Source organism: Uloborus diversus, chromosome 9, assembly GCF_026930045.1.
Source record: "Uloborus diversus isolate 005 chromosome 9, Udiv.v.3.1, whole genome shotgun sequence".
NCBI classification, from domain to species: Eukaryota; Metazoa; Arthropoda; class Arachnida; order Araneae; family Uloboridae; genus Uloborus; species Uloborus diversus.
In genome coordinates this window covers 114,159,149-114,184,668 of record NC_072739.1, presented here as the reverse complement: position 1 = coordinate 114,184,668, position 25,520 = coordinate 114,159,149, and the positions used below count along the sequence as shown (strand labels likewise).

Here is a 25,520-nt window from a genome sequence, read left to right as displayed (position 1 = left end):
TCAAAGAAACTAATTAACATCATTTTTAAAGCCTGTCACATCAAATATTCACATATGAATGCCTACCTGGGCACTCTTTCACTATCTAACTGATAGATAACATCTGTTCCATTTTCACCAGTAACCCAAGATGTTCTGTCAATGCTAATTCCAGCAGGGTTTGAAGAAATACAATTCCATTGAAAGACTGGAAGCCGACTTTCTTCAACTCCCTGAATTTCTCGCAACCTGTTTAAGATAAGGAAATTTAATTTGGGGATATAAAAAGGGATAAACATCAAAATGAAACAAAAAAATAGGTTTGTACAGTAAAATGTTAATAACACTTGATTTATTTATATTTTTGTCCTTTTAAAAGTCATTTGTTTGTTGAGAGGAAACAAAACAAAGATAATTTAAATATTTTCTGTCATGCATTACATCTAAAGCTAATCATTAGCAGTTTATCAAACAATGATTTTTTTACAAAATCTTCATTGTTCTATTAAAAGATTTTCAGCATATTTGCAACACAGAATTTTTGACTAAGAAATAAGAATGCCTCTTTTTTGTTTTCTCCTTAGGCAACAGCAAGGAAAATATTATAAAACATCCTTAGAGTGATATAAAACTAAGAGTTAATTCAAACATTATTTCTTGTACTAATAGAGCAGAAGAAACTATGCTTGGCAGGGCCAGCTAAATAAACTAATACTCTGTAGAACAATGGAATTCAAGAGCTTCTACCAAAATGTATTGTAACGAATCCGATGTGACTTCCAACTTTCTTGAAAGGACGACACAGCTAGTGAGAAAAACACAGGAAATTTATTTACACTATGTACAGGAAAGATCGTTAACAACTGCTAAATTAATCATCAGCAATTAAGCAAATATCACTCAACTTCCAAATACGCAAAAATGCAGCTCAAAAGGCTTCACAAAACAGAGCAATAAATGCTCTCCAGCGTTCCGCTGCAACGATTCACCAGCAAAAACTCCTTCCGCTGCAACGATTCACCAGCAAAAACTAACTCGAAAACTGACTTTTTATCATGCGGGTCGCTATTTATACACATCGAAAAGTTTCCACAATATTCCAAAAGATTCCCGAAAATCGTAGACTGTTATTTTATTTCATTCATGAATTTTATCATTCAGAAATGAGGGGACTGTATACTTCAGCCGAACGTACGGGGACTGTATATTCATTACCAGAAACTATTTACAGGTTACGTTACTACAATAATTTTAGATGAAAGATAATTTATAACCGCCAAATTTAGACAAATTAATCACAAAAATAATTACTAGTATCTACAGAATTGTAACAGTATGTTTACCCTGATAATTTTCAGTTCAAAAATATCAAATGGTTCTTCTTTATAATTTCCAACACTAACCAAATTTCAACTTTCTTCATTTTAAAAATAGCTATTATTGCGCTAAGCATATGGTCACAGGTATAGTTATATGGGATGTGGGAAAAAACTTTATTTTTATTTATTATTATTTTTAATCATCTGGAAAACTTTATGAGATTTAATCCATTTTGCTTAACACTAAGACAAAAAATTACAGCTATAAATCAGCAAATATTTATTTTTTTGTGATTGCAATGATTATACTGCCAATATAAAAAACATGTTTTTCTTGTAAAGAATAAACATACTGTATAAAAATCTCAGGAGGGTCCAAGGTTATACTTACAATAAAATGTCTTCATCAACATAGCATTGCAATGCAAGAGGGAAATCTGTTTTCGGTCTTGTGTAAGCAACAGGATCATAATCAGTCCACATAACTTCCCAAGGGACGTACTTATCAGGTACAGGATAACGTTGCACACGAGTGCCAGGGTAAGGAGTGTGGCGTGACAAAATATGAATAGAAGTGTAGGCTTGCAGTCCTTTTTCTATAATTAAGATGACATTTGAGTATTAGGAGTAAATACAGGAACTGATGCTACAAAATACGAAATGCAAAAAATAAATACAAAATGGCACCAGAGACAAATACAGTTAAGATATTACGGTATTCAAAAACTAATAGAACATGACTGAAAAAAATAACTTTTCTTTTGAGTAAACTTATTTATTAGTCTTTGAAAACATGAGTAATGTTCACTAAATTTACCAAAGACAAAAAGGCATTCTTTTATTTTTAAAGAAAATATTAAATGCAGTAAAACATTTTTCAAAAATTTAGATGAATGAGAATTAGAAATTACAAAATCTGAAAATGCATCAATACCTTAATTGTAAGAACAGGAAAAAAAAAAGGAAAAAGAAAATCATTTGAATCCCTGGACCTACAGGTGAATTCCTGGTTATCTTATACTGCATTGACTTAGGGATAAATTATTGTAAAAAAAAAATACATAAAATATTTCTCTGCCTCCCCAAGCAGCGATAATCTTCTCGATTAAAAGCCTAAAAAATAAAGAAAGGTTCTAGGTTTCATTAAAATTAATATAAAAAAAAAAGTGCATATTACAAAAATTGTAAAAGATAAATGTAACAGGTAAACTTCCCAATTTAATGACGGAAAACAGACATTCAAAATTTCACATACTTTTAAAATAAGAACTAAACTAAAATGATTTGTATAAGATATTAATGATTACTAATAGCTATTTTTAACAGTAATAAGAATTCAATATTAACAATGATTTGATCAGTTACTTTAAATTACAACATATTCAAATACTGCAAAGCTCTCAATATACGAGTATATATATTTTTTTAATTAGAGTTTTCATCCCCTTTGATATTTTTACTAAGTGCCAAATTGATGTGATGTAACTTAATGTAAGTTCATTTTAAAAAACTCAAAATTTACTTAACTCAAATTTTTAGACAACTATTTTGTAAGATCTTTCCCAAATTTGTTTGTTCATTATAATGTTGCTCTTCTTTAACCTTCAGTGTTTTGAGGAAATCTAACTAATCTTCCATGAAAGTTAAGATATCGTATTAAATGTAGTAATACATTTTTTGCACATCTTTTGTATATGGGTCATTCCATGTCAAGTGATCCAAAGTTTTTTCATCAAATTTTTTGATTTCTTTGAAATTTGGCTCATTGATTGTACCCTCCAAGATAATTAAAAGTCCAAATTTTTAGATTTTTACCTCTTTTATTTTTTTATTTACAAGACTTTGATTTTTGGAAAACCCTCCTTTTTTCATGGATGCTTGAACATAAAATGGACAATAACTCAGCATCAAATATAGATAGAAAGATTTGGCAAAAAGCATTTTCAAGTACATTAGTTACTGTTTAATATTATATGCAACATAACTAATTTTGTAAACATTTTCATTTTTAAAAATTTAAATTTAAATTTGAAATCCTCAAAAAACATATAATGAATTAAAAAAAAAAAATTCCCCAAAAAATGTTGTGTATTTTATCTTTATTTGTACAAAATTTCAAATTAGGATCTCAATGGGATCATATTTTTATGAACTTTTGAATAAAATTTGACTTAAGAAATAATGATTTTCCAGATTCTATTGATAGTTAAATATGGGGCTCTCTTACTGGTGATGGTCTAGTGAGTAGTAAGTAAAGATGACTATGCTTGATATGAGCTGGGATGAACTTGTCAACTTGTAGATTGGTAAGCCCCCCTCCCCCATCACAATTTATCTTTTTTTTTCAAAACTGTTTTCAAAAAAAAAAAAAAAAAAAAAAAAGGAGGCTGGTACGTAAGAGTAAAACAAATGTTTCCAAACATCAGAAGCGACTGAGGCTCATAAACAGGGGGGGGGGGGGGGATCACAAACACTAAAAGTTGGGGAAACTTTAACAGACAAAGAGAACCAGAAACCAGTGGTATACTCTAAATACGCCATATGTTCTCAAACATTTTTTAGACATATTATGCATAAGATCAATACACATATTGTGTATAATGAATTGCTGGGAGTATACCCTCAGAAAAATTGATGGGAACAGGGGCGTAGCTAAGGGGGGGGGGGGACAACCCCCCCCCCGAAAGGTTACTCCGGAAAAAAAAGGAGAGAGAAAGAAGAAAGAGGAGAAAGAAAAGAAAAGAAGAAAAAGAAAAAAAAAATCAAAACGACTTTTTTCTGAGTAACAAAGGTCAAAAATTCACTTCGCTTCCGCCCCCCCCCCCCAATGTCATTGAAAATCTGCTCCATGTGTGACCCTCAAGCATAAAGACGCTTCCCTCTGCTGCGACAATTTTTTGATAATTGAGTGAAATTTGACACTTCGCTTTAGAAATGAGATTGATTAGTTAAATCCACATATATGCAACCTTTCTTTGTCATAGATTCTGCAAATTGTTAAATATGTTTAATTTTATGAGCCGCGCAGTGGGAATATTGCATACAGTCGAATCTATATTTCGAATTTCACATTAAAGAAAAAAATCGAGATAAAGAGGTTTTGAGATACGGGGGCTTTAAGAAACTTTTTATAGAAATTTGAAATATGATGGTGAAAATTTGAAATCAATAATAAAGACAATATGCACTCTTGATTAAAATTCCTCTGTATTAATTTTGTTAGGTATTTATTCCTTTATTACATTATTAAGTGCTTTATTGCGATTTTTTAAGGAATCATTTTGACAGTAAAAGAAACTTTAAGCATATCTTTTTCAAGAAAAAGTCTTTTATTGCTTTTTGGTCCCCGATTTTTTTTTTTTTTTTTGATTCATTATTTATCCTCTTGAGGTTAGCAATTGCTGCAAATCTAACTTGGCCAGTATTCTACGGTTTTCTTTTTTTCATCACTTGAAAAAAATTTATACTTTCTTTTCACTCCTATCATTTTGGTTTTCTAAGGAATCACAATTTTAAGAAAGAGTGCAACCAAAGAACAGTACTAATGCAGATAACAGAGCGAAATGGCTTTTAACTTGAATGACCTTTAACCATGAACTTGAAATGTTCATCTTACATGTCAAACCTGTGAATTTCACCCTTTACTCTTCTTCCAAGAAAGTGCACGAAACGACTGTCCTTTTGTTAATCTCCCTGGGAAAGCCTATTCGTGGAACGCATTTCTCCCTTTTTTCCTGCCTCCTCAGCTCTTGAAGACAATAGGGAAGTTTTCGATTTTTCAATTTTATTTTTATATGATAGAGTAACATGTATGAACATCATAGGTGAAAATTTTTTTGCAATACGATAAGTAGATTTTTTAAATTAATTTTTAAAGTTCAAGCGCTTGTGACGTCAAATGGCATAGGAAGTGATGTTATGCGCTCTTCCGATACGGAAGAAGCCGAAGGACATGCAGTTGGCTTCGAAGGCGAAACGTAAAAGGCTTATCTCCTTGCGTTTCTGGAACATTAAATCTCTCATCCTCTCGGAAATATTGGAATATCATCATTGATGTTACTTGAGGAAGATTATTTAGATTGTGCTTTAACGAATCCGGCCTCCATAGTGTGTTTAAAAGGATTATTGAATTTCTAAAAAATAAAAATATCAGCGCGCTCAAAATGTCCGTACGAAAACAAGGGATCTTCGGCGGAAGGCTGCCCATTAGTGGTGCCCTGTGACGTAAGCTCGTGACGTTTCAGAAAAGCGCACTTTTGCTCGTGGATTTTCAAAAATTCATTAAAAATCAATCATGGTGTTTTAAAATTCGGCAATGATTGCATTTTTTAGTTTTGAGGGTTAATTAACAATATCCAATAGTCAAAATATGAACATTTAATAGGTTGCAACTTCCCTATTCTTCTGTTTGAGTTGAAGAAAATGTTTTTGTTTGCTGCTTTAAAGATCATTGGGCTTCGAATCCAAAAATGATAGCATAACCGGAATTCGAGACGATAGAGGTTTTTGTTGGTCTGGTCTTATAATTCAAGAAGTCTTATTTTATTTTATTTCATAATTTTAGTGCAAACCAAGTTGGTAAAAATAGTCTTTATAGTCTGACCACCGATGAGATTGAAAGTTAAACATCCAGTTTACAGGCAGAAATGGAAGTATCTATTAGCTTTTAGGGATGCCAGCTTTTGTAGGTGTGTGTCAGCCTCTAAATTAAGCAGTCACACTGAAATGAACGGAACACGCTCATCAGATATGTGATTTCCCCCTGATTTGGATCGACTGGTTTTGACAAGACGTTAGTAGAAAATTTCACTTTAAATTAAGTGGAGGGAAAAGAAAAAAAAAAGTTGAATTTTCCCATAACATTGAAAAAAAAAAATGCTTTTGTTTTGTTTGACACAAGTATCGGAATTGGGGCACCCCATTCCAATCCAAAGTATGTAAGATTCACCTCCCTCTTATTTTTTTAATACTAAAAACATTTACATATTATATATATATATATATATATATATATATATAAAAGAAGTAACCCCCCCCCCCCCCAAAAGTCGGGTCTAGCTACGCCTCTGGATGGGAACATCACTAAATAGAACCCCACTAATTTGCAGCTTTTTTTTCCCCCGAAAATGGGATGGTAGAGTGAGGGGGGCGAGGCAATCTGGAATGAAGCTTAACAACATGGAAGGTTATGCTGAAAGGAGCAAAGTTTGTTCGATCTATAACTGCTTTTAATATATGTATAGATAGATCTTGTCGCATTACTCTCCTTCACAACAGAAATGAAAAAGAAAACAAGCAATAAAGAAAAGTAAAAACAGCTGTTCTCCAGATGTTGTAGAAAGTTATGTGTGGACAGACATACGGTCTAATCCTTTGATTTATTTGTAGTTTTGTGTGAAAAGAATGGAAAAACATTAAAACAACGTGGGGGAAACACTATTTCACTATGATCTAGGCGCAAATTATTTCTTTCCTCCTTCCGAAATTAAGGGTTGGTGCTGGGGTAGGGGGTAGGGAATGAAATGAATCATAACTTTAATTATCAGATATTGAATTAATCAAGTACACTTTTGTGAAATTATGATCTAGAAAGAAACACTTAGTCTGAAAAAAAAAAGAAAACATATGGGGTAAAAATAATTCTCAATTCAATCCTCAGGTAAAGCATGATACTAGTATAGTGTTAATCGTATGTATGGGTAGGGGGGAATGTATATACTTATCAAAAATTTAACTTTTCCATTATTTGATAAACAATATTGTGTAAAGAATCTATGAAAAAAAAAAACTTATAACAACAAATAATAAAATGAATGAAAAGAATACACATCAAAATTTGAAAGTTATTAACAAGTTGCAGATTTTGAATGTTATTCAAAACACATATTTATTCATAGACATACTTATTCAATAAGTATGTCTTTTCAATGTTCAATTCAAGAAGGAATTGTAACAAGCTTGATCTGCTCATCTTATGGAACCAAAGCAACAATTACCTACAACACAAAATTGGGAGTAGGGCACTCAATATTACCATGCATTTTTTCAGTGAGATGTTTTATATTTTCTAGATAAACATGAGAATGTGTCATCATGCGATCCAGTTCCTTAATACGACTTTTCAACTGATGCATAATTTTCTTTTGATAGTCAACGTCTTCAGTTATTGTCATCATTCTGTGAAAATAGAAAAGCCACATTTGAGAAAGTTGCGAACAGGAAAGTGCTAAATGGAGACATTTTAGTCATCAGTAGAATTCAGTTCCAACTAAAGCATTAATTTAAACTCAGTTGTAAAGAAAAAAAAATGTTTTTGAGTCTTACACTTCCATCTGCTTTTTAAATATATGTTTTTCATTCTCTTCCTCTTCTTTCCTTTTACTATACTCTAAAGCTAACTGACGCCAGTAATTATAATCTTTTTCAGATAATCGATGGCCTTTGGCTGCATCAAAAAACACATTGATATCCTATAACAAAAAATTAGTTTTTAATTTAAATTTGATTCAAGCACTTGAATTTACATGAATATACATGAATGCAAGATAACACAAAATGCACCTATTGCTCAATTAAAAAAAATGACTGACAAGATAGCAAAGGGTCTCCTACACATATAACGAGAAAAAAGTAATAGTTAAATAGTCTTACTAAAAGAAAATGCAATGCTTACAATATAACTTCCATTTAACGATTTCCTCAATTTAATGATACAGTTAACTGGTCCGCATTTGACTGTATTAAGTGTCTACGCTCCTCAATTTAACAATAACTTTAAACCAGTCTCTTAACACTAGGAAGGCCGATATTGATATACCTTGAACGGCTGGAAACGGCCAAAGTGACCGTTCTTTAAAAGAAGCTGTAAAACTCGCATAAAAATATCTAAAACTAAGGAAAGCATTTATATTACTTGAAATACACCGCCAACTCACTCATTCCTGCCAAGGACTGCACAAAACTGCAGGCCTCGGCTGGAAGGCAGGTATATGCAGTAAGTTACTGCCCTAAAGCCAGGGCTAAGGCAGAAATACATGAAATACACCACCAGCTCAGTCAATTCCAGCCGAGGACTGCAGTTTCGTGCTTATTGACTGAGTTGGCAGAGCATTTCATGTATTTCTGCCTTAGCCCTGGCTATAAGTCGGTAACTTACTGAAAAGCATTTATATTAGTTTAAATATGACTTATAAATTAGTTTAAATTACATTAAAACATTTATTTAAAAAAAATGTAACATTGCAAAAGTCGATGTCTTTGCGATCATGGAGGTGAATCTCACAACAGAAAATAAAAATTTTTATTCCGTTTGTTGGGTATACTTTACACGTACTTACAAAATCTAGACAGGTGGCTAGTGGCATATTGATAGGAGTAAGAAGAGAATTAACAGTTGATTTCCATTCCATCAAATCCATTGGGACTAGTAATGATAAAAGCGAGGTGACCCACTTAGATGTTTGGAAATGTGGAGATCACTATAAAATCTTGGCCATATACAGTACCCCTGGTAATTTTCCTGACTTTTCCTATGTTAACATTTCAAAACACTCTATCTTCCTAGGAGATTTTAATGCCCATTCTCCCTTATGGGCCTATTGTCACACAACTGATGCTGGAAAGAGAATCCAAGACCTCCTCAATTTGACTAATTTTGAATTAATATATGACAAAAAGGATCCAAATACTTATCAACACTACAGTGGCAAGGGTTATAATCCAGACATATTGATGGTTATTGCTGATTTATTTAATTTCACTAAATGTACAGTTTTGTGTGACTCTGGATAAGGGCACAGGCAGGTACTTGAAAATCGAAATACCCAAGGCTGTACAGAGGTCATTCTCTCAATCAAAGACCTCCTGGAACTTTAAGAAGGCAAATTGGCCTCTCTTTACTGCAATGTTAGAAAATGATCTCAGCCATGGCAACCTTGATTTTTCCTTATCCCCTAATGGTATTGACAAAAGTATGAGAGATATTATTGGAAAATGCATTAAGAAAGCTATCCCTAGAGGTAGGCAAAAGAAATATTGGTCTTTTTGGACTGATGGCTTAACAGCAATGAAAGCTAAGAGAGACAGAGTGAGGTGAAAGGCAGAGCTGAGTACTCGCCCCAGTGATGTTCAGACTTGGAGAAAACATGCTGCTCTATTTAGGAAAGCCGTAAATGACTAAACGATCAACAGATAATGAATTTATTTCGAATATTGATTATCAAAACGACGGTAAGAAAACCTATAAATTTACTGGCAACCTAATGAATCAACCTCTTAACTCTCTGAAACAGTCTTTTATGATTGAAAATAAAAGGTGTTAAATGATCGGGGTTTCTGCAGCTCTCTGCAGAAACCCCGATGCAAAAATGCATATGTCCAAGGTCAAACGGAAAACTAGACTTCTGCAGGCGAATTTTGAATTTAACACTGATTCTGTTTTTGAGATTCCCATTACCAGAGACAAATTGATTTATGCCCTAAGAAATCTTCCATGTGATAAATCTCCTGGAGGAGATAAGATCAGAGTGGCGACAGGAATTGTGAAAAAAAGTTCCCTGACTTTTCCCTGATTTCCCTGATTAAGTTCACCAAATTGCCCTGATTTACGTTACCAATGATAATGGTTTTCTTTCTTTGTTTTACTTGAAATCCATTGTATGTTTGTATAAAATGCAGTATTTTAAACGTTTGAAGTTGTGTAAAGTTGTTGAACTAAAGATATATTTTAAAAAGATGCTACTTTTTTAATAAAATGGTTAAAAAAAACATATCAAGTTAAGTTTTTGGAAAAAAAAAACCCTACAAAACAGTATATTAAATTTTTCTACATGGAAAGATTATAGAATTTTTTTAAAAAAATATTTTACTTCCAGGAACCACTTAGCATAAGAATTTTAAGAAACTATTAAAATCACTCTTAAAAACATGTGTGCATTTCTGATTGAATTAAAATGTAATTGAATTTATTTTGAACTAAATTTTCAAACAGTATAATAATTGTTGCAAGAATAAAAGTAATAGTGAAAGCATAGAAGTAATGTAGTTATTCTTATATAACTAATTGACATATTTATGCAAAACAGATGAAACCATTTGACATCCATTCAAAGGGAGCTTTTCTCTAATCAAGAACATAGGTTTTAATGAATGAATACAGCATTTTAACAATACAAAATAAAGATATTTACTTAAGTACACAAGTTAACTCTATTTCAAATGATTTTAGTATGTAACGAAAAAAACTCTTAGATTGCTTTTGTAACAAACAACTTTGAAATGCAAGGGAAAAAAAGAAAACAGAAAAAAAAAAGCAATTTGTTAATTTCAAAACATATAAAAGAAGACTACAACTTGGTTATAAATTAAAAGAATCATTAAAGTCTGAAGGAAAGAAAACCTTTATAATCTGCGGCGGCAACAAATAGTATAATGGCAAAAAAGTTTTTTTTACTGAAAGTTCAATTTTAGCAATTAAATTAAAATTGCGAAGAAGTAATAACTTTTAAGCTTTTATCAGTAATCATTCAAAAACCAAAGATTTCTTCTTGAAATCGTAATTACAGTAGGATAATTACTTTAAGACAATGGAATAAAGGCAAAGGAGCTAAGGCATTAACAAAGGTTTCCTCTTTGCCTGTATGGTTGTTTATTTTACGTAGCCTTGAAAACGTGAAAGGAAACTTCAAGCTAGGTAAAATAAACAACCTAACAGACACTAATGCAATCTTAGGAAGTTCATCCTGTGGTTAATAAGTAAGATTCAATACTTTGACGTTGAGAAAAAAAAGATGCACCAATATGCAGCAGTGTATAATCGCACCTCATTAATTTTACTTTTTTTTTAAACAGATAATTGGCGGAAAATGTGTAGGGAATTAGAATACTTAATTTTGTAATGCAAAAAAAAAAAAAAAAAAAAAAACTTCATAAAATCGATTTTCCCTGATTTTTTGATATTTTTCCAAAATTCCCTGATATTTCCCTGATTTCTCCCTGATTAATAAAGTTTGCTGACTTTTCCCTGATCTCCCTGATCTGTCGCCACCCTGAAGATCCATTCTGAATTCCTTGCCACCTTGGCCCTAGAGCTTTTGATACCATCCTGATTTTTTTCAATTCAATTTGGAAAACCGGCATTGTACCAGCTGACTGGAGATCTATTATTATACCTATAGGTAAGAAGGATAAAGATTTTGATAATCTTAATAGCTATAGACCGATCTCATTAACTAGCATAGTGGGAAAGGCTATGGAGAAAATAATTGTGAGAAGATTTGACTACTATTTAGAATCGAATGAAGTATTGGCCGAAGAACAGGCGGGGTTCAGAGGTCATAGATCTACTAACCAACATGTGGTTCTTTTGAGTCAATGTGTCAAGGACGTGCTGGATAACAGCCAGATCCTGTCAGCTATTTTTGTTGACTTAAAATCTGCCTATGACAACATATGGCGAGAGAACCTTTTATATAAACTGTCAACTCTGGGTATTAGGGCAAATCTTTTTAACTGGATTCGAGCCTTCCTTTGCCAGCACTCGTGTAGAGTTAGATACCACAGTGCATTGTCAAGATCCAAGATACTAAAGACATGCTTCCTTCAGGGAGCTGTCAGCAGCTGTTCCCTTTTCAACATCTATATTAAAGATCTGATTTTGAAACTAAGAAATATTCCGGACGTAAAATGCCTATTATGCGCTGATGATCTGGTTTTTTTGGACAATCTCTAAGAAAGTGAAAGCAGAGATAAAACTTAGTGAATAAACTCTCTCTCCTGCTTTAACTGCTTTGGAGGACTGGTGTGACACTAATAATACAGAAGTAAATTTAAATAAATCCTTCTGTCTGAATTTTTAACTCTATGCATCATTCATCGGACCTACAACTGTTATATAAGAATACCTTGATCCTCACTTGTGACAACTTCAAATATCTGGGAGTGATGTTTGATCGTAAGCTGACATAGAAACCCCATGTTAAGGACATTATCAATCGTGCTGCAAAAAAGATAAGTGCCCTTAAGCGCCTTGCTGGGACAAGATGGGGCTGTAATCCAGTGTTGCCAGATGGCCAAACCCAGATTTCCCCAATTCCTTTCCAACTTTTCCCCCAAAAGCGATGTTTTCTATCAAAATTCCCGAAATTCAAAAATTATTTTTTCCACTAATATTTTCATAAAATAAATCGACTTCCTCTGATATTTTTGTCTCTTGAAAAATTTTTTTTCCCCCAAATAGCTAAATTTTCTTATAAAATTCCCCAACTTTTTTTTTTCTTCCCATTTTCGCTTTTTTTTATATTGTCTTTATCTTTTTATTTTTTTATATCTTTACTAATAATAAAGCTGAAAGTCTCTCTCTCTCTGTGATGCGCATAGCAACTAGACCATTCGACTGATTTTCATGAAATTTGGCAAAGAATCAGTTTGTAGCATGGGGGTGTGCACCTTTAAGCGATTTTTTGAAAATTCGATTTTGTTCTTTCTTTTATTCCAATTTTAAGAACATTTTCCCCAGCAAAATTATCATAAGATGGACGACTAAATTATTAAGTTATCATAATGTGGAAACTGTAGCGTGGGCAAGCCAATTGGTGAGAAATTCGTCACGTATTATTTGTAAATATACAGGGGAACCAAAATAACTTTTAGTTTTCTACTACAGGCAAAGCTGTGAGGGTGTCACTAGTCATAAATACAAATGCCTGACCGAGAGATAAGAAATAACCAAATATTTTTTTCTACTCACATTTAGTACTCTGCTTCTCTATGTACATTTAAACTATGAACTTAGTACATATTTATCAAAGAACATTCTTCATCACCCTCACTTATTTTTGCCTGTTTCACGTATCAACTAGTTACTCACGCAGAACTATTAATGCAAATTCCGTAGCATAATATTCCACATGATACGAAATGCGAATTCCATCAAGTTGAGCAAAGCTAAACCAACACTGTTTGTAACAAATAATGTAACTACCAGATGTCAAGACGCAAATTTAATTACAACCCCCTCCCCCCCCCCCAAGGTTTTCCTCCCCAGGTTTTCCCCAAGAAAATTTTTTTTCCCCAAAGAATTCCCCTCAAAACCCATTTCCCCAAAATTTCCCCAGAGACCACCAGATTTCCCCAAAATGGGGAAATTTCCCCCAATCTGGCAACACTGCTGTAATCGTAAAACCTTGTTCGGACTTATCATATGTTTATACATCCTATAATGACTTACTGCTGTGAACCGCTTGCTGTGGCTGAGCAGAGAGTGCTCGACTCTTTAGAAGTGGTCCAGAACCAATCCTTGCGGATTGTTTCGGGGGCAGTGAAAACCACTTTCATAGAAGCCATGCTTCTGTTGACTGGTGATGGGCCCCTGGGAGCTTTAATTCAAGAAAAAGCCTTAATTCTTCGGAAAAACATTATTCGAGTTCATGGTTGCTTGTCACTATGGAAAGAGACCAGTAGAAACTTAGCAAGAAAACTAAAAACCTAGATGGGCTTCCTTCAGGGAGTTTTGCGGCTAAAAGACGCATCACATTTAAACCTCGAACCAGAGTGTCTTGTTCCATTGCAGAACCCACAGTCCTGGCCTTTGAAGTGTTGGGCACTTGCTTCCTCGAACCTGAGTGGTTACGGATTTACACCAATGGGTCCCTTCTGCCTGATAGCGAAAACGCAGGTGCCGTTTACTCCAAGCTGTTCTCATTTTATGTCCCTGTCGGAGGAGGTACTGCGTTTGACGGAGAGGTTGCTGCAATCTCTACAGCCTTAGCTCAGCTTCATTGCCACCTAGACATTTTCACAAGAGCAGTAGTACTCTCCAATTCTAGAGCTGCCCTAACGGCTATTGTATCTGATAACCACCCTTTGACACATAACATCCTGGATTATTGTCATCACCTTCAGAATCTAGCTACTCTCAAGAAATCTATCGTCCTCCAGTGGGTCTCTGTCCACTGTGGGGTACCTGGTAATGAGATTGCAGATTACCTGGCCAAAAAGGGTGCTTTGGTCACACAGAGTATTCCCCGACCAAAGCCTTTCTGTGGTATTAAAAAACTTGTTATGGATGCAGTTAGGGCCTGTGCACGAGACGAACTTAATACCTGTGTGCTCCATAAAAACTGGAGAGATGCTGTTCTGATGTTGCGTAACAGCTCAAGACGTAGAGCAGTTGCGGAATTCGGCCTGGTCACCGGCCATGACTACCTGGGAAAACACCTTTTCAGAATCAGAGTTGTTCTTTCCCCTTCCTGTAATCTGTGTGGTTCTGGAGAGGACATGGACCGTGCTCACCTACTGCAATGTACCTCGCTTCGCAAGACTTCCATCGCTGAGCACTATTGGGAGGCTAGATGCGATAAGGATTAATGAACTTTGTTGCAGCAATTTTTGTTCTCTGTTCCTCTTTTCTTTTTTGTTTCATGTTATTATCATGTTGTAACTGTTCGTAATCTGCCATCGGAAATATATATATAAAAAAAACATTGCAAAAATACACTTACAGAAAAGAAAGATAGCTCAATCTTGTTTACATTCCATGCATATACTTATTTTTTTTGATTTTGCCAGTACATGGCCCACACATGAATTTGTGGCAGTGTTCACATGTATTTTCAGTCTTATTGCCTTTACAATTCTTGACTAGTTGACACTGCTTTCTCTTTGTTCCACAACTCATGGAAACAGTTTTCAGATCTGTTTTTACAGCTTTTGTGGTTACTTCAAGGTATTTCGATCTCAACTCCCCTCTGATAATTTTAAGATAAATTCCCTGTGACTTATATTTAAGTTGAATATTTCTTTGTACAGTACCCACACATTTATTCCTTCTAAATCAAGCACCATATTTAAAAAAAACATTAACTAGTCACCGTTTTGAGTATGATTTCACTAAATACTTTCTCGCCATTTGGTCAACCACATCTACCCCATATTTTGTTGAGTCATAAAACGAGATAACTTCTGGAGTTTTTTCTCTGTATTGGTTGCACTCAAATTTGGTTGCAGGCATCTCAAAAGAAGGACGTTCTTTTGCTTTGTTCACTGGTATGATGTTAGAGTTATACCATTGTTATGCACTGCTTTGCTAGAAAAAAGTGCACTTTTTTTTTTTGAAGCTTACTGGGATTTCCATTTTTGATCTTTTGATTGTTCCAACAAAGCGTATGCTTTTCTTCTTCAAATTTTGAGCTAAATTGAGAAAACTAAAGAAATTGTCTGTTGTTACATTCCTTCCACTATTGTAAAAGGGTTCTATAAGCCTGTAAACTGCGTTTTCTCCAACAGTTACATTCTGAGGGCGCATTTCATCTCTTCCCAGGTATGGAAACGCGTCCAAAATGTACCTGGATTTCACATCTGTAGCCAGTCAAAAGTTGATGCCAAATTTATCTTCCTTGTTAGGCATATGCTGAATAAATTTGCATCTTACTTTAGTTGGAAACAGTTGCTCATTTATGCAGACATTCTCTCTGGGTTTGTAACACAACAAACAGCTCTAAACAAATTGTTCCCAAATTTGGGAAATAAGAGCGAATTTATTCGTCAACAAATGTAGCAACCCTGCCAATTTCATATCAAATCGCAGGTATCTAAGAATTTCTTTAAATTTCCTTTGAGGCACTGTTTCAGGAAAATATTTATGTCCCCATTTACCTGTCCACAAAGCATCAATAGAAAGCCCTTTAGCTAACATAGAGCCTCTAACATAAAGCAAAGAGATAAATGCATCTAGTTTTCCCAATGTCACTTTCCAGTTATCAGTTTTGCATCTCGCACTTTCTGCTTCGGTACACTGTTGTATGCGCTTCAACATTTTTTCATATATGAAAAGGCACCAAACACTGGTTTGCTGAATCATGGTCAGCGTTTCTTTTTGCAAGTGATGTGGGGCCACACTTTTCTTTCAATATATTTCGCGAGGGTAATCTTCCAGGTGTAGTTTGGTCAAGCAATTTCCAAACAGTTCCATTTTTTGTCACTTTGTCTTTCGAGGCATTCTCATTCAAATTATTAATATTCTGTTCAATTCTTGTTCCTCTGCCTCAAACCTTTTTCCGAAGTCTAAAAGGTAAGCAAACTTCATCTGGCTCTGTACTATTTTCAGAGCTTGATTGATGACTCTTATATTTGTCTGATTCAATTGCATGAAAAGAATTTTATTTTGTATCAAGCATGCAATCGTCACTTTCAAAACAAGAATTAACAGCATCCGAGCCAGAATCATCTGAAGAAATACTATGCATTATTTGCAAAATTTCATCTTGGGTAAGCAATTTTTTCCCCCAACAGCTCTCTGAGCCATTTTGCAATATAATATAAAAAAGATAAAATTTGAATTTTCTAACTGACTTGCTTACACACAAATAGAAAACATCTTTCACATCCACTTTGTTCAAATCCGATAGGGGAAATACTACTTGTGCCGTTTAGAGGCAAACAAGAGAAGAAAACAGGAAAATCAAGGTTGAAAACAAGAAAGGAAAAATTCCAAATCTCTGTGCATGTTCATATCTTACAGAAACAGGTGTGGCTGAAGGTCACCTTTTTTCAACCACCACTTTTCCCGCCCTCATATATGAAATATGCAAGGAAAAAAATAATATGAGAGAAAAAGTAACGCAAGGTCATTTTGACCATTCTAGGTACATAATAAATTTTCTAAGAAACAAAGATAAATGGATGATTTTTTTCGCGTAGATTGATATTTAGCTAAAGTAAAAAAAAAAACCAAAGGGATTGGTTGAAACCAAAAAATTATGAGCGCATTTTAAGCGTGCTAATGGTCAAAATGACCGGTCTGGCCATTCTAGTGTTAACAATCGTTAAATCAAGGTTATACTGTATTTTTGAAATCTAACGATTCATGTAGCACAAACATAAGATTTCTCTATTTCATTTAATAAAAAAATAAAAACTTATCCAAAAATATTTGTGTTATTATTCATGTTATATTTGCTATATGATGGTTAGACAGTTTGTCATTTGATCTATTGCCTTGAACTATTTTTTTTTTAAACTATTATGTCATGGACAGTTTTCATACAGCACGTGATGGTAAAATATCTTACCTTAACACCAACTGGAGCAAGAAGTTAGCAAATGTGAAATATTATTTTCTAAATTCAAATTTTTGGCATGCTTTTTGTGGCAACATTAATACTAGTTATTTTCCCCATTTGTTTACCTTTAATGAACAGAAACTTTTTGGCTGTCGGTGTATAAACACTAATACTTTTTGAAAATGTTTCAGATTGTTCCTAATCCATTTCAAGTCGTTCAGTGATTTATCTGCAAATTTTTTGCAGCAAATCTGTTTGTTCTGTGACACGCATTATATTTTTTAGCACATTCTAATTTATGGACAGACTAGAATCCAGTAGAGATTTAAAATATTAGATGGGTTACCATCTTATTTTACATGACATATAGAAACATGGTACTAAAATGCTAATTAAGATTTCAAACATTATAGCACCTTCCATGAAACATCGTAATAAAGCTGAAAATATTTCAAAAATAATAATGTAGAAATGTGAGAAATATTGTAAAAAGTTCTCTTATAAAATGGATAGTCCCTAAGTTTAATGATTACAATAATTAATGAGAACTTACAGCTTCGTCATGTGTTTTACACCATTTGCACAATATGCAGCGATAAATCCACTTGAAAAAAATGTAAATGTAGCTGAAAATGCTTAAAGGTGGCGGCAAGCGCAGACGGTTTGAAAAATCAACAACCAGTTGATATCGCTGAAACTTCCAAATAGCATCAGTTTCAGACTGCAATTTTGAAGCTGTAGCACTGAAAAAATAAAGCATCATCAATAACTATTATGAACATAGAAAGACATAACTGCAACATAATTACAATGAGAAGATTGTAAAACATTGACAAGGGAGAAAAATATCTTTTTTATAAGTAAAAAATATGGATTAGTAATTTTGGACTATCAAAAACTACTGTTTTTGTTCTACACTAATGAGTGTCAATGGCATCTTTTTACCACTATTTCGAAATTTTTGAATAAACTTTTAAATTGGGTAAAATTTTAGGTTCCTTTAAAGTATGCAATATTCTTAATTTAGTCATCAAAAACCTTGTTTTTTAACAAAAAGGTGCTAAAACGTAATTACAATTTGTAATCACTGGTAATATCCCTTTTAGTTCATAAAAGTTCAAACTATATCTTTGAATACTGTAAAATCAGTTTTTAAATTTTTATAAGGTTTCAATTTTTATTGTATCTGACAAATTATTAAAAACGGGTTTTTAAGCAAACTTTTTATAAGACAGCTCCCTGATTTTTTTTTTTTTTTTTTGCTGAATGCATTCTAAATAAAACCATTAGCTATAAGAAATAGATGGAAAATTATTTCTCTAATTAAATAAGTTAAATCTCAGAGTCTCTCCCCCCTCCACAACTAGGAAGATTATTAGCATAACTAAAACTTTTTTAATTAATGCAAAATGAGTTACTACAAAGAGCTTACCTAAATAAGGCATATAGCAGTGTAAGAAGTATCAGCTTAAGAAGTACAAAATACTGGATGGAAAACAGATAAGGCCACAGACCAGTATTTGGACAAGTATAGTCTGCATCTAAAATTATTTAAAATGCTAAGATAAATAGATGAAATAATCTATTATGAGTCACAAAAGGAGGTCACAAAAGGAGGGTCACAAAAGGAGAGTCACAAAAGGAGGCACAAAGAGGAGGAGGAAAAACTTACATCTGCCAACAATACAGGTGTCAGTTTCAAGGTGAGATTTGGTTGCATTGCACTTGCCATTATCTACAATAAAAAAAAATAAAATAAAATAAAAAATAAAAAAATAATATATATATATATATATATATATATACATAATACTTCATACATTTAAAAGTAAAGTAAATATATCGTTAGTTTAAGAGAATGAATAGCTGAAATTAAAAAGCATTTATCTGAGTCTGAATCATATTGTTTAAAGAAAAACATTAGAAGCATTAAAAAAACACAAATGCAAAAATTACAACCATAAAACAAACAAAAAAATGCATTTATAATTTCAAGTTTTTAAATTTATAAAAAGATACCTTCTAAATCTTGGATTGGAGTCAAGAAAAGTGAAAACCAAGCTCGATGAAAAGTACGTCTGAAAAGCTCAGCTGAAAGAGGATAGTCAGGGTATAAAACAGCTTGGATAACAATCCCACCACTAATGATGACTAGTAGTACCATTCGCATAAAATTTACAAAGTCTACCAAAACCTGCAACAAAGAATTGAACTTAAAATTATGCAAAAAGAGAAAGAGAGAAGAGAAAAGAAAAAAAAGTTATTAAATTAGTAAGATAACTAATTTTTTCAGAATTTTCAATCAGTCTGCAACTTAACCCCTTGAGGACCAGCGCATGGAAAACGAAGCGCAGCTACGGGACCGAACGTTCCGAAAAGGAACGCCGCCATCGGCCCGAGCATTTACAGCAGTTAGGCCTAACTGAACAAAAATATTCATATAAAATCAGCATCTGAAAATAATGACTTGAAATTTTAAATTTGCTGTAACAATGTACTACTGATTACTAATTATTAATATAAAGACTATTACATTATTAGAAGGGAGTGAAATAAGTAGAATACTAAAACTTTAGCTATGTGCACAAAGTTAAATAATATGTGCACAAAAACAAAGTTAGAGTTAGACATCGTTAGTGTGCAATCAAAGAAAAAGAAATGTAGCAAAAAAAAAAATATGTTCCTTATGTAAATTTGATTAAAACAACTTAGGTCAATGAATTTAAACTAGTTCAATTCCCAAGTCTCAAAATTGCTTCATAATTCTCTCGAAAACATTCCCTTTCACTCACTTCGCTAACCATTTTTATTGCAATGTTCCAGTCTCCAAATAAAAAAGAATAAATAAAGAAGAACAATATCAGAAAGGATTCAAAAATAATCATAAACTTCAGTGCCGCTTGAAATCATTCCTGTACTCTCATCGAACGGGGAATCCCAAAAGTCTGGAACACATGCGCAAAAATATTTTAACCTTCCTCCCCTCCCCCATAATTTATTCAGCTAGATGTATATCTCTTTCAATTACTCGTAACAAACTAGTATGTTGTGGCCATCACGAAACTTTCTTCTATATCTTTCTTGTGAATTCTGATCAATCCCTATGCTTGAAAAGAATGCAATATTCCCAGCAAAAAAAAAAAAAAAAAAACTTGACGACCGTCCGAATTCCTGAATTCCCGCAAAAGCAAAGCAAAGAACGACTTGAAAGTTATTTTAAAAGCCTTGCTTGAATTAATTAGATGTTTTATTTGTTAACAAACATAAAATGGCAACAGTTATTAATTTTAAATCATTGCGATAACATTTCCGATTATCTCCCGAAAATTAAAATCACGTGAAATAAGCAGACGAGAGTATTGTAATTTATCTTTCTTATTGTTGCATTTATAAAGCTATTTTTATTAACACAAAAAAAAAATCAGACCCCCATGGAGCGATTGGCGCCAAAATTGAAACAACGCCTATTTACAAATAGATTCACATTTATTCCAAATTTCATCCAGAACGTAGCATTACTTCTTGAGAAATGGCACTAACAATGAAAAAAAAGAACATTCGATTGCGCCACCCCCCTTTTCAGCTTTTGACACCAAAATAAAATCAGCTCTTATACCCACTAAGGTCTACTTGCTGATAAATTTTTCTTTCATTCCGTTCATTATTTCTTGAGATACAGCAGTCACAATTGACGACAAAAAACGTTCTATAGCTCAACCCCCGTTTGAGTTATTGCCACCAAAATTGAATCAGCACCTGTTCCTGTTAATGGCAACATATGGTCCAAATTTTGTTTGATTCCGCCAGTTACTTCCTGAGGAATAGCAAGCACGCGTAACTCAAAAAACGTCCCATTGCTCCACCCCCTTGGAGGAATTCGCGCCAAAAACCAATGGGCACAAGTTCACATAGGGGCACATATGTGTACCAAATTTCGTTCGATTTCGTGCGGTAGTTTTTGCTGTAGAGCGGCCACAAAAAACTGGTCACACACAGACGTGACACACACACACACATACATACATACACACACACAGACAGACAGACATTTTCCAAAAATAGTCGAAATGGACTCAGAACACCTCAAAACGTTCGAATCCGTCAAAATTCGAAATTCCAAAATTTGCACGAATCCAATACTTTCTTCTATATATTAGATATAGAAGAAAGTAAACTAGTATGTTGTGGCCATCACGAAACTTTCTTCTATATTTTTCCTTTTTCTGATCCCTCCTCATGCTTGAGGAGGAAGCAATATTCCTAACAAAAACAAAATTACACATGCAAAAACTTGACGACCATCCCAATGTCTGAATTTTTGTAATAACAAAACAAAGAGCAACTAGTATGTTGTGGCCATCACGAAACTTTCTTCTATATTTTTCTTTTTTCCTTTTTCTGATCCCTCCCCATGCTTGACGAGGAAGCAATATTCCCAACAAAAACAAAATGACACATGCAAAAACTTGACGACTATCCCAATGTCTGAATTATTGCAAAAGCAAAGCAAAGAGCGAAAATTGAAAGTTATTTTAAAAGCCTTGCTTGAAAGAATTACAAATATTTTATTTGTTAACAAACATAAGATGGCAACAGTTAAAAATTTTAAATCAATCATTGGGATAATATTTCCTATCATTTCCATACAATTAAAATCGCGAGAAATACGCAGACGACAATCTATTACGATTTATCTTTCTTATTGTTGCATTAATAACTAGTATGTTGTGGCCATCACGAAACTTTCTTCTATATTTTTCTTTTTTTTTCTGATCCCTCCTCATGCTTGACGAGGAAGCAATATTCCCAACAAAAACAAAATTACACATGCAAAAACTTTACGACCATCCCAATGTCTGAATGATTGCAAAAGCAAAGCAAAGAGCGAAAGTTGAAAGTTATTTTAAAAGCCTTGTTTGAATTAATTACAAATATTTTATTTGTTAACAAACATAAGATGGCAACAGTTAAAAATTTTAAATCATTGAGATAATATTTCCGATCATTTCCATACAATTAAAATCACGAGAAATACGCAGACGACAATCTATTACGATGTATCTTTCTTATTGTTGCATTAATAAAGCTATTTTTATTCGCAAAAAAAAAAAAAAAAATCAACACCTCTTGGAGCGATTGGAGTCAAAATTGAACCAAAACCTGTTTACATATGGATTAACATATATTCCAAATTTCAAACAGAACGTAGTATTACTTCTTGAGATAGGGCACTCACAATGGAAAAAAAGAACGGGTGATTGCGCTACCCCCCTTTTTAGCTGTTGACACCAAAATAAAATCAGCTCTTATACCCACTAAGGGCTACTTGTCAAAAAATTTTTGTTTGATTCCGTTCGTTATTTCTTGAGATACAGCAGTCACAATTGACGACAAAAAACGTTCTATAGCTCAACCCCCGTTTGAGTTATTGACACCAAAATTGAATCAGCACCTGTTCCTGTTGATGGCAACATGTGGACCAAATTTTGTTTGATTCCGCCAGTTACTTCCTGAGGAATAGCAAGCACGCGTAACTCAAAAAACGTCCCATTGCTCCACCCCCCTTCGAGGAATTCGCGCCAAAAACCAATGGGCACAAGTTCACACAGGGGCACATATGTGTACCAAATTTCGTTCAATTTCATGCGGTAGTTTTTGCTGTAGAGCGGCCACAAAAAACTGGTCACACACAGACGTGACACACATACACACACACATACACACACACACACAGACAGACAGACATTTTCCAAAAATAGTCGAAATGGACTCAGCACACCTCAAAACGTTCGAATCCGTCAAAATTCGAAATTCGAAAATTTGCACGAATCCAATACTTTCTTCTATATATTAGATATAGAAGAAAGTAAAAATATTTTTATTCGCAAAAAAAAAAAAAAAAAAAAAAATCAACACCTCTTGGAGCGATCGGCGTCAAAATAGAACCAAAGCCTGTTTACATATGGATTCACATATATTCCAAATTTCAACCAGAACGTAGCATTACTTCTTGAGATAGGGCACTCAAAATGGAAAAAAAGAACGGGTGATTGCGCTACCCCCCTTTTTTGAATGTTGACACAAAAATAAAATCAGTTCTTATACCCACTAAGGGCTACTTGCCGATAAATTTTTCTTTCATTCCGTTCATTATTTCTTGAGATACAGCAGTCACCATTGACGACAAAAAACGTTCTATAGCTCAACCCCCGTTTGAGTTATTGACACCAAAATTGAATCAGCACCTGTTCCTGTTAATACCAACATATGGACCAAATTTTGTTTGATTCCGCCAGTTACTTCCTGAGGAATAGCAAGCACGCGTAACTCGAAAAACGTCCCATTGCTCCACCCCCCTTGGAGGAATTCGCGCCAAAAACTAATGGGCACAAGTTCACATAGGGGCACATATGTGTACTAAATTTCGTTCGATTTCAAGCGGTAGTTTTTGTTGTAGAGCGGCCACAAAAAACTGGTCACACACAGACGTGACACACATACATACACACACACACACATACATACACACACACACACAGACAGACAGACATTTTCCAAAAATGGTCGAAATGGACTCAGCACACCTCAAAACGTTCGAATCCGTCAAAATTCGAAATTCGAAAATTTGCACGAATCCAATACTTTCTTCTATATATTAGATATAGAAGAAAGTAAAAATTGAAAGTTACTTTAAAAGCCTTACTTCAATTATTTACAAATATTTTATTTATTAACAAACATAAGATGGAAACAGTTAAAAATTTTAAATCATTGAGATAATATTTCCGATCATTTCCATACAATTAAAATCACGAGAAATACGCAGACGACAATCTATTACGATTTATCTTTCTTATTGTTGCATTAATAAAACTATTTTTATTCAAAAAAAAAAAAAAAAAATCAACACCTCTTGGAGCGATTGGAGTCAAAATTGAACCAAAGCCTGTTTACGTATGGATTCACATATATTCCAAATTTCAACCAGAACGTAGCATTACTTCTTGAGATAGGGCACTCACAATGGAAAAAAAGAACGAGCGATTGCGCTACCCCCCTTTTAGCTGTTGACACCAAAATAAAATCAGCTCTTATATCCACTAAGGGCTACTTGTCAAAAAAATTTTGTTTGATTCCGTTCGTTATTTCTTGAGATACAGCAGTCACAATTGACGATAAAAAACGTTCTATAACTCAACCCCCGTTTGAGCTATTGACACCAAAATTGAATCAGCACCTGCTCCTGTTAGGAGCAACATATGGACCAAATTTTGTTTGATTCCGCCAGTTACTTCCTGAGGAATAGCAAGCACGCGTAACTCGAAAAACGTCCCATTGCTCCACCCCCCTTGGAGGAATTCGCGCCAAAAACTAATGGGCACAAGTTCACATAGGGGCACATATGTGTACCAAATTTCGCTCAATTTCATGCGGTAGTTTTTGCTGTAGAGCGGCCACAAAAAACTGGTCACACACAGACGTGACACACACACATACACACATACATACACACACACAGACAGACAGACATTTTCCAAAAATAGTCGAAATGGACTCAGCACACCTCAAAACGTTCGAATCCGTCAAAATTCGAAATTCGAAAATTTGCACGAATCCAATACTTTCTTCTATATATTAGATATAGAAGAAAGTAAAAACACTATTAATTTATACACGTGGCAAAAGCAGACGATAAAAATAACTCCCGAGAATAACTTTCTTTGGACACTCCGCAATCGATAATGTAGCTGCTATCTACCAAACGCTAAGACTGCAGATTACAGAATTTCTTTTGAATTTGGTGAGGTAAATGTATAAGCTATGAAATTTATACTTGTGTGTGTCTGAAATGTTATCAGCCAGAAAGCATGCTAACAAAATATTCTCTTCTTTTTACTTCCTTTTACAAACTAGTATGTTGTGGCCATCACGAAACTTTCTTCTATATTTTTCTTTTTTTTTTCTGATCCCTCCCCATGCTTGACGAGGAAACAATATTCCCAACAAAAACAAAATTGCACATGCAAAAACTTGACGACCATCCCAATGTCTGAATTATTGCAAAAGCAAAGCAAAGAGCGAAAATTGAAAGTTATTTTAAAAGCCTTGCTTGAATTAATTACGAATATTTTATTTGTTAACAAACATAAGATGGCAACAGTTA

The 25,520-nt window shown here is 33.7% G+C and overlaps 1 protein-coding gene across 1 annotated transcript in view; it reads right to left on the bottom strand.

Annotated features, from left to right (window-relative positions):
- The window catches only part of LOC129230447 (transient receptor potential cation channel subfamily M member-like 2), an 88,580-nt gene that overhangs the window by 6,668 nt on the left and 56,392 nt on the right, over positions 1-25,520 (bottom strand). The window contains 8 exon segments of the mRNA XM_054864846.1: positions 67-228; positions 1,690-1,894; positions 7,333-7,475; positions 7,623-7,768; positions 17,910-18,099; positions 18,789-18,897; positions 19,029-19,091; positions 19,376-19,550. Coding sequence (XP_054720821.1) covers positions 67-228; positions 1,690-1,894; positions 7,333-7,475; positions 7,623-7,768; positions 17,910-18,099; positions 18,789-18,897; positions 19,029-19,091; positions 19,376-19,550 — 1,193 coding nt within the window.